At 45.1% G+C, this 18,016-nt stretch overlaps 1 protein-coding gene across 4 annotated transcripts in view; it reads left to right on the top strand.

The window, feature by feature from the left end:
- The window catches only part of LOC139273627 (gastrula zinc finger protein XlCGF57.1-like), a 70,339-nt gene extending 60,098 nt beyond the window's left edge, over positions 1-10,241 (top strand). For 3 of the 4 annotated variants that reach the window (XM_070890599.1, XM_070890600.1, XM_070890601.1), the window contains one exon: positions 6,081-10,241. In XM_070890599.1, coding sequence (XP_070746700.1) covers positions 6,445-7,230 — 786 coding nt within the window. In that variant the 5' untranslated portion in view covers positions 6,081-6,444 and the 3' untranslated portion in view covers positions 7,231-10,241. The remainder of the gene's footprint in view (positions 1-6,080) is intronic. The other variant, XR_011595259.1, reaches the window with a different exon arrangement.
- The last annotated feature ends 7,775 nt before the right edge of the window (positions 10,242-18,016 follow it).

Below are 18,016 nucleotides of genomic sequence, written 5' to 3'. Positions count from 1 at the left end.
AAGATAAACGTTCCTGCCACTCAGATGCCGCCCCCTAGGGGCTGCTTTATGTAGTTGTTGTACCCTCTGGTGTGAGTATATGCTTCTGGGCGCCCTAGGGGCAGCCTTGTAGCTTGTCCTTGTAGAATCGGAAGGACGGTGGTGATCACGTTTATATTCTGTTGATAAAACACATCCTGCATATTCCAGGTTTTTAGTTTGTCTTACCATTTCTATTTCAACTGGATTGTTTGCACCGTTTCTCCGGGCATGTGCCCTTTTCCAGATCCACTTTATTATAGCCAGTATCCCTAATATTGCAAATATACATCCTAATCCTCTTTAAAAAGTCCATCTATCGTACCTTTATATTCTTTCAGCTGAGACCAGTGTTTCCATCGACCCCTACTTTTCATATCAATGCAAGCACATGTATCTCCACTAATTAATACCTCATATCGTCCGCTCCCCTAGGTGCGAACCCTGGTTTCTCTGCCACTTCCTTAACCATTACCTTCGCCCCCACCTCAGGGATTATAGCCGAGGCGGCTATCTCACTGTCTTCGTCCTCCTCCTTCTGCCTTTCTCGGACCTCATGTCGCATACCTTTCAACTGCTCACTCAATTCCCTCACATACTTTCTGATTCTGTCTCGTAGGCGGCTTAATACCGAATATTCTACAAGTTTCTTTCATCACTTGATCCGTGAAATGAGTCCCTTGATCCAAGCCAATCATGTGGTAATAGGACTGCCTCCCATTTAGCATTTCCACCAGTGTGTGTTTTGTGTGCAGTATTATTTCTCCTATCATTATGACAGACTCACTAATTTTGACTGCCTAAGTGGCACAATCCAGTGCGGCCAGGCATCTGGACAGACCGGCAGCCGCTGGAGATTGCTGTGACGAGTAGTAAGCTACGGGTCTCATCCTATCCCCATGCATTTGTGTCACCGCGGCTCCATAGAAGCCTCCCTGGTTCTCACAATATATGTGGATCGGGAGATCCATGTTCGGGAGTCCCAGCCCTGGAGCTGACATTAGGGCTTCCTTCAGATTACCGTATGCTGCTTCTTGTTCGGGGCCCACTCTACAGTTTCTAAGGATGGTTTTCCCACTTTCACGAGCAGCTGTATTGGTTCTGCGATTGCCACAAAGTTAGGTACAAAATTCCTGCAAATAGTTAAAGAGCCCCAGTACCTTACGCACCCCTCGGACTGTTTTTGGTTGGGGCATAATCCTAATGGCCTCCTTCCTGTCAGTGAACATGGTCCTAGTTCCTTGGGATATTTCGTGTCCCAGGTACTATACCACAGCTTGTCCGATTTGTGCCTTTTTTGGGATTTACTTTGAATCCTGTGTCCTGCAGGACTTCCAGTATTTCTATACGTGCTCCTGTATGCCCCCTATCATCCTCGGATGTTATTAGTAAGATCATCTATGTATTGTAGTGTAGTACTCCTATACAGGGTTAAATCCACCTTTTCTATGGCTCAACTCATAGTCCGGTGGAATATAGCCGGGCTATTGTGGAACCCTTGTGGGACCCGTGTCCAGGTGTACTGATGGTCGCTGACTGTGAAGGCAAACTTATCTTGGGACTCTTTTGCCAGGGGTATGGACCAGAATCCATTGGCTATGTCTAATACAGTGAAGATCTTATGCTCTGGTTTTAATCCATTAAATGTGGTGGCTGGGCTGGCCACGATGGGATGTTGACGGGGAGTCACCTTATTGAGGGCAGTATAATCAATAGTTAACCGATATGATCCGTCCGGCTTTTGCATGGGCCAGACAGGGGCATTTGTTGTTCCCTCTACCTCTAAGTATACCGCTTTCCAGTAACTTCCTCCACTATCTGTCTCACAGCCTGTGCAGCTTCTGGTTTTATCAGGTAGTTGGACACTTCCCACATTAGCATGCCTGTCAAAATTACTCTGGTTCCCCCAAGGTATTTCTAGATTGTTTCCAAACCTTTTAGTTTTATTTCTTTTTTTAAGAGATCAGATTTAACATTTTATTTTGAATGTATCTCAGTATTTTGTTGTGCCTTCTCTTAACCCGTGGTACTTGAAACCTTCACAACAAAATGAGCTCTTCACTGTTCCCATCCTAATCTCTGCTCCCCTTTTGTAATATTTGTATTTATTGTTGGATTACAAAATGTCAAATATGGTAATACTGTGTTTTTTGATCGGACTTCTCATTTATGCTTATAGTGATTCACAGATCACAGAATGCAAAGTACTTGTTTTATAATTGTGTGCCCAATTTCTGTTTTAGAAGCTGAACATCAAAAACTCTAATCTTTTGCTCTGTAGCTTCAATTTTGTGATACAGTATTTCATAAATTACATCTTTTTAAGCTGCAGCTTCTGATGCAGTAGTTGTGTAATTTTATTAAAAAGGCTTCCAAACTCAAGATTTTCCAATACAACCAAAATGTTTATCAAGGAGAATCACCTGAAATATCTCAATCACAATTCAAATATTGTACTGCCAATCTTTTATTTAAAACTCTTTTTACTGAGCTAGAAGTTTTCATGTCAAGGTTTTATACAAAGGAAAATGGGAGCGTACTTCCCCAGTCCGCAGGCTTTTTTTGAAGGCATTACAATTTCCCTTCTCCGTTCTTTATCTCATTCCTAGACTAAATTTATTGTCTTTCAACCCAATGTAATCAATGATTATATGTTTCTTTTGACAAGTAAATGAGCGTGTCGAAATTCTTTTTAAAAACCAACGGGACCACGCATTTTTGAACTTTTGCTCAACAAACCTATCTTTTGTGAATTTCCTAGCTCTGTAACTTATCATCCGAATAAATCCGCACCTGTGCTTCTACCTTAAAATGTAATTCAATTCTAGGTTCACACTTTCTTAAAACTTCCCACATACAGGACAACACTACAAAGGGTTTAAAAAAAAAACTTTCACTGTCCGAAAAAGTGGGTGGAGCGAAAACAAACAGACAGCTCCACCATTTTTTCCAAACAGGCTTTCAGACACATGAAAAATTCATTAATTCCCACCTCAAATATTCCGCAGTCAAAAATCACACAAGCACTTTCATTCAAAGACAAACGTTCACCAAAGTCTCTCTTCATTCAACAAAGCTTATTAATTGTTTGGTCAGCTCTATTTTTGGATCTATACGTCACTTAAGATAGTCACTATCAGGTTTTTTATGGTCATCCGAAAAATATCCTAGCCCCCCATAAGAGAGCAGTGTCCAGCATATCTTTACACGTCATACTCAGTTTTTGATACGTCTACCCTTATATCGGTTTCACTGTATTCTCAGATGCTGACTGTCTTCCCACTTGTATCACCTAACCCCAGTGTCTACAGTCCCACTGACTTCTTATCGATTAAACTGTATTCTAGATACTGACTGTCCCTCCAGTCAGTTTCCCCTACCCCTAGAGCCTGCAATCCCATCGACACCTTATCGATTTATCTGTATTCTAGATACTAATGGTTCCTCTACCCGGTTCCCCTTGAACTTAGAGGCCATATCCACATCGATGCCTTCTGATAGTGTCTATCGTGACTTCCCAATTCGCCAAAGTCTTTAACACCATAACAGACTTTTCACAGATTCAAGTACCCCGGGCAAAAGACACGTCTCATAACGGCTCACGTCGGATTATGAGGTAGTTGAAGATACTCACTCATGATGGATTCGTATACGTTTGTCTGTCGGCTGCCCATTGTAACCCTGCTTGCAGCGCCATAATGTTGTGGGGTATTAAAAATATAACACTCACACAAAAGGTTTTTTTATAGAGAAAAGAGTTGTTTATTAAAACCTGATTAATCAAGGGCGATCTGGCCTCATCAGTACCGTTACTGAGTGCTCTCAACATCGATCTCATAGAACAAGCTGTGTAATTACATTTTTATACAGTTTAGATACAGTCAAAATGGTGGAACTACGCGGGGAAGTGTTCCATTGGTTAATACAGGTTACAACAATTTCATTGGGTGCTACAGTTACATTAATTTTATTGGTTTCAGTAATTTCTAATGATTCCATTGGTACAATCAGTTCTGACGACTGTTGCTAGAGAATAGCAGGTTACGTGTTACATTTCTGGGAACGTCTTCCCAGACTAATTCTCAGACTGATGTCCTTGGCAGACATATGGCTACCCTCTGCTTAAAAGAGGCATTGTCCCTGTTATCTCCTGTGGCTGGAACATTGTGGCCTCCTCTCATTATTTCTGTGAGCTGTCTACATAAATCTTGTGGGTGTTCTTATCTCCCAAGAGAATTTCTCTGACCTTAGTGTTTCTGCCTAATTCAGCTATTGTACCATGAACGCATTTTAAACCTTACTCTCAGTCTTTCTTACTTAATTTTAATTACAACGATTTACTTTACCCCTAATTAAAGTTTTTCGCTCTTACAAGCTGCATTTGGAAAATAAACATTAATTGAACCTGTCAGTTACGGCATTCATTAAATTGTAATTAATAAAAATCACCAGAAAAAATATCTTCTGGAGTTTACTCAATGGGGTGTGAGTCTCCGCTGAGGGTTTGTTACAGTTTTGGTCTCCAAATCCAATCAAAACGGCCTGATTTTGGTCAGCTTGAATAGTGAACATACTGCAGACCTGTCTGCTCACCGATTTTTAAAATAATTTATTAATATTATTTATTGTCCCTCTGCCCCCAATCTTGATGGGGTGACAAAATACAATTCATTTCCCCAAATTTGTCTTTCAATTATTGGAAAAAATCCTGAGGGACAGGATAAATTTTCATTCAGAAAGACACGAATTAATCAGGGACAGTCAGCATGGATTTGTTAAGGGAAGGTCGTGTCTGACTAACTTGATTGAAGTTTTTAAGAAGATAACATGGAGGGTTGATGAGGGTGGTGCGTTTGATGTAGTCTATAAGGATTTTAGCAAGGCTTTTGATAAGGTCCCACATGGCAGACTGGTCACGAAAGTAAAAGCCGATGGGATCCGAGGCAAAGTGGCAAGTTGATCCAAAATTGGCTGAGGCAGGAAGCAAAGGGTAATGGTTGATGGGTGTTTTTGTGACTGGAAGGCTGTTTCCAGTGGGGTTCCACAGGGCTCAGTACTTGGTCCCTTGCTTTTTGTGGTATATAATCAATGATGTAGACTTGAATGTAGGGGGTATGATTAAGAAGTTTGCAGATGATACAAAAATTGACTGTGTAGTTGATGAGACAAAGCTGCAGACTGCAGGAAGATATCAATGAACTGGTCAGGTGGTAGAACAGTGGCAAATGGAATTCAAGAAGTGTGAGGTAATGCAGTGAGGTAATGGGGAGGTCTAACAAGATGAGGGAATACACAATAAATGGTAGGACATTGAAGTGTAGAGGAACAGAGGGACATTGGTGTGCAAGTCCACAAATCCTTGAAGGAAGCAGGACAGATAGAATAAGGTGGTTAAAAGGCAGAAGGCATACGGAATACTTGCCGAGGCATGGAATACAAGAGCAGGGAGGTTGTGTTTGAAGTGTATAAAACACGAGTTAGGCCACAGCTAGAGTACTGCGTGCAGTTCTGGTCACCACATTACAGGAACGAGAGGGTACAGAAGAGATATGAGGATGTTGCCTGTACTGGTGAATTTTTAGCTATGAGGAAAGATTGGCTAGGCTGGGGTTGTTTTCTTTCGAACAGCGGAGGCTGAGGTGCATAAAATTGAGGGTTATAGATCGAGTGGCTAGGAGGGACCTATTCACCTTAGCAGAGGGAAAATAACCAGGAGGCATAGATTTAAAGTAATTGGTAGAAGGTATAGAGGGGATTTCAGGAGAATTTTTTCGCACAGGTTGGAGGGGGTCTGGAACACTCTGCCTGAAAAGGTGGAAGAGGCAGAAACCCTCATAGCATTTAAAACGTACTTGGATATGCACTTGAAATGCCATAACCTACAAGGCTACGGACCAAGAGCTGGAAAGTGGGATTAGACTGTACAGCTGTTTGTCAGCCAGCACACACACACTGGGTTGAATGGCCTCCTTCTGTGATGTAAATTTCTATGAAAACTAGAATTGTCTGTTCTGAATTTCTATCTTGCATTCAGTGATGGTTTTTCTAAACTCCTTTTACAGGGCTTTAGAAGGGAAGGATTTGCAGACGGGAAACTCAAACGAGATATCACATCAAGATCTGACAGAGTTACTCCATTCATCAGGACCTGAATATCATCTGCCTTTGAATGTGGAAGAAGAAATGTTTGTCTATTCTGTCTGTGGGAAATGATTTCAAACATCAGTGTGACTGGAAAAGCACCAGACACACACACACCCGAGTGAGAGTGTTCTAGTGAACTGCCTGTGGAAAGAGCTTTAACCAGTTACACAGCCTGAAAAACATCGCACCATTCACAGCAGGGAGAAACCGTACACGTCTTCTGTGTGTGGACGAGGCTTCAACTGATCGTCCAACCTGGAGAGACACAAGGACACCCACACCATGGAGAAACCATGGGAATGTGGGGACTGTGGGAAGAGATTCAATTCTCTGTCTGAGCTGGAAACTCATCGATGCAGTTACACTGGGGAGAAGCCGTTCAACTGCTCCGAGTGTGGGAAGGGATTCACACTGACATCCCACCTGCTGACACACCAGCGAGTTCACACTGGGGAGAGACCGTTCACCTGCACCGAGTGTGGGAAGGGATTCACTTACCCATCCCACCTGCTGACACACCAGCGAGTTCACACTGGGGAGAGGCCGTTCACCTGCTCCGTGTGTGGGAAGGGATTCGCTCAGTCATCCAACCTGCTGACACACCAGCGAATTCACACTGGGGAGAGACCGTTCACCTGCTCCGTGTGTGGGGAGGGATTCACTCAGTCATGCAATCTGCTGACACACCAGCGAATGCATACTGGGGAAAGACCGTTCACTTGCTCGGTGTGTGGGAAGGGATTCTCATTGTCGTCCCTACTGTTGAGACACCAGCGGGTTCACACCGGGGAGAGGCCGTTCAGCTGCTCAATGTGTGGGAAGAGATTCACTCAGTCATCCCACCTGTTGACACACCAGCGAGTTCACACCGGGGAGAGGCCGTTCAGCTGCTCTGACTGTGGGAAGGGATTCACTAATTCATCCTACCTGCTGAAACACCAGCGAGTTCACACTGGGGAGAGGCCGTTCATCTGCTCCGAATGTGGGAAGGGATTCACTGATTCATCCAACCTGCTGACACACCAATATACTCACCGGAGAAAGACTGTTCCCCTGCTCAGTGTGTGAGAAGAGATTGACTTGGTCATATACCCTGCGGAGACACCAGGGAGTTCACACCGGGGAGAGGCCGTTCACCTGCTCCCTGTGTGGGAAGATTGGACCTGTTCATCCCACCTGCTGAGACACCATCAAATTCACTGCAGGGGTTGGATTCTGCTGTTAATCACATCCAGGACTGAACCATGTTCATTCTGACAGTTGGAGTTTGTTTCTGCTGATGTTAATAACCCCAAAACTGGGCTGGAGTTTAATATTTTGATATGTCAAGTAAATCAGCTTTCTTTCAAACACACTGTCGAGCATTTGATATCTCCAAGATAAGAGAAAACTACCTGATGTCCGATTACAGACTGTTCCATTTTTGGGCCTTTCCTGCTTTCTAACTCTAGATTATTTCAGTTCTCACACCTTCGGTTACTCTCGGGGACATGTTCCAGCTTGTGTGATGAAGTGCTTCCTGTCATCACCATGAATGGCCTAGCTCTAATTTTAAGGTTATGACCTCTTGTTTTGGACTCCCCCACCATAGGAAATAGTTTCTTTATCTACCCTACCATCTCTTTTAATCATAAAACACCTCAATTAGATCACCCTTTAATCTTCTATATTCAAGGGAATACAAGCCTCGTCTCCACAACCTGCCCTCATAATTTACAAAAGTCATCACTAAGTACAGGGTAGAAATTCTGAACACAGTTCTAGTTTCTCTGAAACATTCTTTCGTTTCTAGTCCCTAAGCTGCAAGTCCCCCATCCAACGCACTCTCCTCGTCACATCCTCTCTGTTTGAAATCCAGATTCAATGCATGCTCTGATTTCTCCATTTCACTCCTGAAGGTGCTGCGTGATGTTGGGGTTCGGTCCCAGTCACTATTTGCCCTCAAACAGATACATAATGAGGGGAAATCAATCTCTACCTTTAACTCTCAGCGATATGGAAAGAGGGAAATGAATGATCTTTTAAACACCTGGTCCACTTGGCACTGAAGTGTCTGAAACTCCACTGCCTGTGGAAAGAGCTTTAACATCGCACCAGGGAAACAAAATAGTGACAAATGTTAAACTGTTTTATTGACAAAAGAAATCTTGCGTGAGTTTTTAAACCATAAATTGTTTAATGGCTTCACACTGACTCACCAGACTGTCCGACTCAGGTTACACCCCTCAAGCTCCACGATTGGTTGCAGAACATGCTGCTCCCTGGGACTCCGGCCTCTCTCCCTGTTGGTTCCCAGGGCAATCAATCACCACTCGCCAACATTATACTTCCAGATGAGGTTCAGGGGCTCAGAGGAAGGAAATAAATGAGGCTTTGAAACTGAGATGGGAAATGCAATTAGAGAAACGTGATTCAATATATTAACAAAACTATTTAAAATCAAATGAAATGAATTATAATTTCATGCCAAGTGGAAACAAGTGATGTCTGGACTGTGCAGGAGTGTTTGCGCCTGGTTACAGAATGTGTCACTGGCTCTCCGCTCCAAATGAAGTTCTTCCAGTTTTGCTAGAGTAAATAAGGAGCAACTGTTTCCATTGGCAGAATGATTGGTCTCCAGGGGACACAGATTTAAGGCGATTGGCAAAAGAACTAGAGACAACATGAGGAAACTTTCACACAGCGAGTTGTGATCTGGAATGCACTCATGATGGCTCAAGTGTCCACCTTCTGTGCTGTCCCATTCTATGATTATGGCGGATGTCCATACACAGAGTGCTCCACGTGGTGGAATATTCCCTATCTCCATCAGCTGGGTGGGGGTGGGGGGGTACAGTACTTCTGAGCCCAGTAGGACCACCAATTTCCCATGTGGGACTGTCGAGGGAGGTGGGTTCCCTTCCCTGAAGGACATTAGTGAACCAGTTGGGTTTTAAGACAATCCGGCAGCTTTCATGGTCACTTTTTCTAGTGCAGGCCCCACATATGACCAGATTCTTTCAGCTCAATTTCATAAACTGTCTATGCTTTTGTGGGTTCTCTCTCTCACTCCATTTTTCCTGTTTGGAATTCATTTTACAGGTATTAAAATGGGACAATTTGTGGACTGGAAGCTCAAATCAAACATCACATCGAGATCTGACGGTGTAACTCAATACATCAGGATCTGAATATCATTTGAACATGGAATCAAAAAGCACCATTCACAGCGGGAGAAACGGTACATGTGCTCTCTGTGGACAAGGCTTCAACCGATCCTCTGACCCGTCGAGACACCAACGAGTTCACACTGGGGAGAGACTGTTCACCTGCTCAGAGTGTGGGAAGTGATTCACTCGGTCATCCTCACTAAACACCAGCGAGTTCACACTTGAGAGAGGCTAGTCACCTGCTCAGAGTGTGGGAAGTGATTCACTCGGTCATCCTCACTAAACACCAACGAGTTCACACTGGGGAGAGACTGTTCACCTGCTCAGAGTGTGGGAAGTGATTCACTCGGTCATCCTCACTAAACACCAGCGAGTTCACACTGGGGAGAGATTGTTCACCTGCTCATGTAGAGTGTGGGAAGGGACTCACTCGGTTATCCTCACTAAACACCAGCGAGTTCACACTTGAGAGAGGCTAGTCACCTGCTCAGAGTGTGGGAAGGGATTCACTTGGTCATCCATCCTGCTGACACACCAGCGAGTTCACACTGTGGGGAGAGCCTTTTAAATGCCCGGATTGTGGGAGTGCGATAAAAGTTCCAGGGAACTGACGTGCCATCCACGTGTTCACACTGAATAGAGACTATTCAGGTGGGCTTTTATCTGACCTCACTGTACACCAGTGCACTCACTGGGAAGAGACCGTTCATCTGGTCCGAGTGTGGGAAGGGAGCCTCAGTGATCCAGCCTGCTGACTCACCAATGAGTTCACAAGTGATTGCAGGAGTTGGATTCTGCTGTTAATCAAATCCAGGATTGAATTGTGTTCATTCTGCCAGTTGGGGTTTGTTTCTGCTGATAATACTCCTGTAACTGGACTGGACTTTACTATTTGGGATATAGGTAAATAAATCAGTGTTACTTTCAACACATTGCTGCAGATTTTTGTCTTTCCCACCTGAGTGTTTAGCATCATCTGGTTGGAGCTCAGAGAGGACAATCTGGAGGGAGGATTGTACGCTGGGAACAGAGCTTCAGCCTGGACACAGTCCTTCAGGGCCACACTGAGAGGGGCAAATGGCACTTTGGTCCTTCTCGTCTTTCTTCACTGACAGCAAACTCTCTGTTTAGGTTAATCTTGATGTGTTTAAGGACCAGATGATATTCACTCAAGGGTGTTTAAAGAGATGGGACGCGTGCTCTGTGAACCCCTTGCCCATATCTTCAACAGCTCAATAGAGTCAGGGATTGTGCCCTGAGATTGGAAGGCAGCTCACGTAGCTCCCATTTTCCAGATTGGGAACAAATCCGAGCCAGGGAACTAAAGGCGCATCAATGTGACCTCGATCACTGGGAAGATGTTTGAAGGGATTCCAGGAGATGCTGTTTTCGATCATGGGGAACGGGAAGGGGCCCATTAGAGATACTGAACACGGCTTCCACAAAACAAGGTCACGTCTTACAAACTAGCTTGAGTTTGTAAAGAAGTTGTTAGGTTGGTGGATGGGGGGAATCCGGTTGACATTGTCGACCTCAGGGGTGTCAAACTCATTTCTTATGGTGGGTCTGATCCAATATCCTGGCACTTGGCGTGGGCCACATTCAACAAAAGTTATTAACATAGGAATAAATGGAGATAAACTATCGGAATTTACATTTAGATTTTATTTACTGCTGTTGCTCACAATCCCTGGCACCCCTTAGCTTGAGCATTTGTGTACTGACCCTGGTAAAACCATAACCACAAGGATATCTGTGCATTGCTCTGACTGTGACCACAAGGCTGTGTCACTATCCCACATACACATACCGTTGCCTTGTTTCACATCTCCATACAAACACCATCTCTTTACACATCCCCTTTCTATACAATTACAACAGACATGAACAAGGGCCTGAGGCTGATTAAAAGAAATAAGAACATAAGATAATAGGAGCAGGAGTAGGGCATTTGGCCCCTCGAGCCTGCTCCGCCATTCCACAAGATCCTGGCCTCAACTCCACTTCCCTGCCCGCTTCTGATAACCCTCGACACCTTTATTGTTCAAAAATCTGCCTATCTCCACCTTAAATACATTCAATGACCCAGCCTCCACAGCTCTCTGGGGCAGAGAATTCCAGATTCACGAGGCTCTGAGAAAAAATTCCTCCACATCTCAGTTCTAAATGGCCGACCCCTTATTCTGAAACTATGCCCCCTAGTTCTAGATTCCCCCACGAGGGAAAACATCCTCTCTGCATCTACCCTGTCAAGCCCCATCAGAATTTTATACGTTTCAATAAGATTACCTCTCAGTCTTCTAAACTCCAATGGGTAATAGGCCCAACTTGCTTAACCTATCTTCATAAGGCAACCCCTTCATCTCAGAAATCAACCTCGTGAACCTTCTCTGAACTGCTTCCAATGTAAGTATATCCTTCCTTAAATAAGGAGACCAAAACTGTACACAGTCAGGTTGAACCTTTCTTATCCAGGACTCCCTTATCCAGGTGGTGCATGCACAGAACACGACCCATTCACCCCGCCCCCCAGGTTTCCCATTCCTTTTTTTAGGCACAACGGTTATACCTTTCCTTTATGATTTAATTAAATCATTCACCTAAACAGAAAATCAACACACAAAAGCAAGTGATCAGCAGCAGCAGAAGCCCCTCAATATAGAACACCTCGGAGCCTACCTACAGCTCGGGGCCCGCTGGTCCCACTGGACACCTCTTGATCCGCCGACATCTCTGGGCCCGCTTGTCCCACCGACACCTCTGGGCCCGCTGATCACCGACACCTCTGGGCCCGCTGATCACCGACACCTCTGGGCCCGCTGATCACCGACACCTCTGGGTCCGCTGGATCCGCCGACACCTCTGGGCCCGCTGGATCCGCCGATGCCTCGTGGTATGCTCGGCTCACTGACACTTCAGTGCCCAACCTCGGGCAACCTCCTCCCCCCGACCTTGGGTGACTTCCTCCCATCCCTCGGGCCGATGACCTCCCCTTATCTGACAAAACCCCTCATCCGGCACAGGCCAGGTCCCAAGGATGCTGGATAAGGGAGGGTCCACCTGTACTCCAGGTGTGGCCTCACCAATGCCCTATACAGTTGTAGCAAGACTTCCTGACTTTTATCTCCCTTGCAATAAACGCCAATATTCCATTTGCCACACATTTCATTGCAGCAAAGGTTACACTGGGAGAAATGTTCAGTTAGTTTCCATTACAGGCAAAATGCAGAGCAAAAGAGCAGCACACTGGCATCTTAACAGTGTCTCATTGGCCTACAGGCTTTTGTTAAATACATTTGCTGAGTGGATATAAATGGAAACTAGCTTTGCAAGTGTGATGCTCTATTCACCCATCGAAGGTGAGAGAGATGCTGTTGGAGCACACGCTAAGTCCAGTAGCTGAAAGTGATTAACCGACTGGGTTTTATATTTTGTGATCCTGGATCTGTTACCAATACCAGCAAAATTAAAGCCCATGGAATATAATGGACAGTGGCAGCATGGATACGAAATTGGCTAAGTGACAGGAAACAGAGTAGTGGGGAAAGGTTGTTTTTCAGACTGTAGAAGGAATGCAGTGGTGTTCCCCAGGGGTCGGCACTAGGTACCACTGCTTTTCTTGATATATATTAATGACTTAGACTTGGGTCTAAGTCATTAATATATCCAAATTTGCAGATGACACAAAACTTGGAAGTATAGTGAATAGTGAGGAGGATAGTGAAAGACTTCAGGAAGACAGACAGGCTGGTGAAATGAACGGACACGTGACAGATGAAATTTAATGCAGAAAGGTTCAAAGTGATACATTTTGGTGGGAAGAACTAGGAGAGGAAATATAAATGAAAAGGTACAATTTTAAATGGGTGCATGAACAGAGAGACCTGGGGGTATACGTGCACAAATCTTTGAAGGTGGCAGCGTGGGTTGAGAATGCAGTTAAAGAAACTTACGGGATCTTGGGCTTCAAGAATAGAGGTATAGAGTACAATGACAGAGAATGGGACGAACTTGGATCTGGACTGAAGGCAATGGAGATTGAACAGTTTCCCGTTTGTTCTGTAGACTAGCTCCACTCCAGTGGGGAGCTTACTGAGGGTGTGATGCAGCTCTGCAGTAAGGAAGAACGAGAAGAACGAGAAGAGCGTTGGTGCGATGACACAGCCTTTCTTGACCCCGGTCCGAACGTGGATTGGGTCTGTGGTGGATCCGTTGGTCAGGACCACAGCTTGCATGTCATCATGGAGCAGGCAGAGGATGGTGACAAACTTGGAGGGCAGCTGAATTTGAGGAGGCACCTCCATAATACTTCACGGTTGACAGTATCGAAAGCATTTGTGAGGTCAAAGAAGGCCATGTACAGAGGTTGGTATTGTTTCCTGTATTTCTCTTGAATTTGACTCGCGGTGAAGATCACATTCCTTGTTCCCCTTAGTGGGCGGAATCTGCATTGCAACTCTGGGAGGAGCTCTTCAATCACAGGGAGAAGGCGATTGAGGAGGATACTTGTCATTGAATTACAGTACGCAGATGACGCTTGCATCTGCGCATACTCAGAGGCCGAACACCAAACCATCGCCAATGCCTTCACAGAAGAGTAGGGGAGCATTGGCCTTACACTAAACATCAGTAAGACAAAAGTCCTCTACCAACCTGCCCCCGATCACACAGTACTGCCCGCCCCCCCCCGCCCCCGATTATCAAAATCCACAATGAGGCCTTGGACAACGTGAACCATTTCCCATACTTTGGGAACCTACTGTCAACAAGGGCAGACATCGATGATAAAGTCCAACACTGCCTTCAGTGCGCCAGTGCAGCCTTCGGTCACCTGAGGAAAAGAATGTTTGAAGACAAGGACCTCTGTGCCGGCACAGAGATCATGGTTTACAGAGCAGTAGTGATACCCGCCCTCCTATATGCTTCAGAGACATGGACAATGTGCAGCAGGCCCCTCAAAGCATGAGAAAAGTATCACCAACGCTGCCTTCGCAAGATCCTGCAAATGTATTGGCAGGATAGGTGCACCAACATCAGTGTTCTCGCTCAGGCCAACGTCCCAAGCATCAAAGCATTGACTATGCTCAATCAGCTCTGATGGATGGACCACATTGTCTGCATGCCCGATACGAGACTCCTGAAACAAGCACTCTACTCAGATCTCTGACGTGGCAAGTGAGCCCCAAGTGGGCAGAGGAAATGCTTCAAGGACACCCTTAAAGCCTCCGAGAAAAGGTGAAACATCCCATGGACACCTGGGAATCCCTGGCACAAGACCGCTCAAAGTGGAGGAAAAACATCCGGGAAGGCGCCAAACACCTCGAGTCTCTTCGCCTGGAGCTAGAGGAAGACAAGCCCAAACAGCGGAAGGAGCGCACGACAACCCAAGCACCCCACCCACCTGTCCCTTCAAACAAAATCCCATCAACCACCATCTGCCCCACCTGTGACAGAGACTGTAGGTCCCGCATTGGACTCATAAGTCACCTGAGAACTCATTAGTGCAGAAGCAAGTCATCCTCGACTCCGAGGGACTGCCTAAGAAGAAGATAGCGTACAAAAGTGTGGATATTATGATGAACCTGTATAAAATACTGGTTCGGCCTCAACTGGAGTATTGTGTCCAAAGGCAACATAAGAAAAACATTTTTACGCAGTGAGTTGGTCCAGACCTGCAGTAATCACCGGGCAGTGTGAGCTGAGAGTGCGCTGTGGGGCAGCAGCGCCAGGCGGTAACACGGGAGGTGAGTGAGCTCCAGGGAGAGGGTTAGAGAAACTCTGGGAGAAAAGCACCGAGTGCGGCCCCGAGCCCCATTATCCACATTATCCACTTTACAAACATCTGGTGTGGTGGGCCTCAGCCCCGAACAAGATCCTACGGGTTCGGCGAGTTCACAAGTGACTGCAGGGGCTGTGTTCTACTGTTATTGCTGCTGTTAATTACATCGTGCTCATTTTGACAGTTGGGGATTGTTTCAGCTGATGTTAACAACCCCTATAACTGGGCAGGAGTTTAATATTTTGATATTTCAAATAACACAATGTGTTGGTATTTGATTTCACCAAGATAAGAGGAGACTAATTGATGTCCTGTTACCGACTGCTCCAATTTTAGGCCTTTTCTCCTTTCTAACGTGATATTATTTCTGTTCTCATACCTTGTAACTCACATGGACAAGTCCCAATTCCTCATTCCTTCCACAGTGCCTCTCCTCATCTTGGTATCCAGGGTTGGTATTGGTAACATGCCCAGAATCACTAAACACAGAACGCAGTCTGTTGATCACTTTCAGCTACTGGACTTAGCGTGTGCCTCACTCACAGCATCTCTCTCACCTTCGATGTGTCAACAGAGCATCACAACTGCAAACATGGTTTCAATTTAAATTTGATTCCACTCGGGAAATGTATTAAAAAAATAAAGACGTAAAAGTAAATTGATCACATCAAATAATTGGCAAAGGTTTAGAGTCATGAAGATGAACAAGTAAACACATCACGGCCCAATAACCCAGCTCTATATTCACAGGAGAATCTGTTATCAAACTCCTCAAGTGGACAGATTAGAGAACAATGCTAATTCTAAGAACATCTAAAATCTGTTGTAAATATCTTTCAAATCCTGACTGGTACAATCTGTCGGTTTCTTTTCAGTTGCAGTGAATGGAAGATTAGAGGGATGTTGGCATATGGAACTCGGTTAATTCAGCTTCTGAAAGGTGTTCATGTTAAGTTCATTTGACAGAGGGAAAATGTGGTTGGTATCATTAGAGAGAGGGAGAGAGAAAGAGAGAGAGACAGAGTTCACTGAGCAACAGTTGGTGTTTGCAACCAACTGGCTGTAGATATTTCCATCGTAGAATGTTTAGATTATAAATATTATGTTGGGATCAGAAATAGAAACATAGAAACATAGAAAATAGGTGCAGGAGTAGGCCATTCGGCCCTTCTAGCCTGCACCACCATTCAATGAGTTCATGGCTGAATATGCAACTTCAGTACCCCATTCCTGCTTTCTCACCATACCCCTTGATTCCCCTAGTAGTAAGGACTTCATCTAACTCCTTTTTGAATATATTTAGTGAATTGGCCTCAACAACTTTCTGTGGTAGAGAATTCCACAGGTTCACCACTCTCTGGGTGAAGAAATTCCTCATCATCTCGGTCCTAAATGGCTTCCCCCTTATCCTTAGACTGTGTCCCCTGGTTCTGGACTTCCCCAACATTGGGAACATTCTTCCTGCATCTAACCTGTCTAACCCCGTCAGAATTTTATATGTTTCTATGAGGTCCCCTCTCATTCTTCTGAACTCCAGTGAATACAAGCCCAGTTGATCCAGTCTTTCTTGATAGGTCAGTCCCGCCATCCCGGGAATCAGTCTGGTAAACCTTCGCTGCACTCCCTCAATAGCAAGAATGTCCTTCCTCAGGTTAGGAGACCAAAACTGTACACAATACTCCAGGTGTGGCCTCACCAAGGCCCTGTACAATTGTAGCAACACCTCCCTGCCCTTGTACTCAAATCCCCTCGCTATGAAGGCCAACATGCCATTTGCTTTCTTAACCGCCTGCTGTACCTGCATGCCAACCTTCAATGACTGATATACCATGACACCCAGGTCTCTTTGCACCTGCCCTTTTCCTAATCTGTCACCATTCAGATAATAGTCTGTCTCTCTGTTTTTACCACCAAAGTGGATAACCTCACATTTATCCACATTATACTTCATCTGCCATGCATTTGCCCACTCACCTAACCTATCCAAGTCGCTCTGCAGCCTCATAGAATCCTCCTTGCAGCTCACACTGCCACCCAACACTACATTTAATCCCCTCGTCTAAATCATTAATGTACAGTGTAAACAGCCGGGGCCCCAGCACAGAACCTTGCGGTACCCCACTAGTCACTGCCTGCCTTCTGAAAAGTCCCCATTTACTCCTACTCTTTGCTTCCTGTCTGACAACCAGTTCTCAATCCATGTCAGCACACTACCCCCAATCCCATGTGCTTTAACTTTGCACATTAATCTCCTGTGTGGGACCTTGTCAAAAGCCTTCTGAAAGTCCAAATATACCACATCAACTGGTTCTCCCTTGTCCACTCTACTGGAAACATCCTCAAAAAATTCCAGAAGATTTGTCAAGCATGATTTCCCTTTCACAAATCCATGCTGACTTGGACCTATCATGTCACCTCTTTCCAAATGCGCTGTGATGACATCCTTAATAATTGATTCCATCATTTTACCCACTACCGATGTCAGGCTGACCGGTCTGTAATTCCGTGTTTTCTCTCTCCCTCCTTTTTTAAAAAGTGGGGTTACATTGGCTACACTCCACTCCATAGGAACTGATCCAGAGTCAATGGAATGTTGGAAAATGACTGTCAATGCATCCACTATTTCCAAGGCCACCTCCTTAAGTACTCTGGGATGCAGTCCATCAGGCCCTGGGGATTTATCGGCCTTCAATCCCATCAATTTCCCCAACACAATTTCCCGACTAATAAGGATTTCCCTCAGTTCCTCCTCCTTACTAGACCCTCCGACCCCTTTTATATCCGGAAGGTTGTTTGTGTCCTCCTCAGTGAATGTCTAAAGACCAGTGGTTTGTGCCTGACACAGGAAGGCCACAATGTTTTTACTTGCTTCTAATATTGATGCATGTTGAAGAAAATGCAGACTTGTGTCTCTGGACTATGTAAT

Source organism: Pristiophorus japonicus, chromosome 9, assembly GCF_044704955.1.
Source record: "Pristiophorus japonicus isolate sPriJap1 chromosome 9, sPriJap1.hap1, whole genome shotgun sequence".
Lineage (NCBI taxonomy): Eukaryota > Metazoa > Chordata > Chondrichthyes > Pristiophoridae > Pristiophorus > Pristiophorus japonicus.
This window is presented reverse-complemented; position numbering and strand designations above follow the sequence as displayed.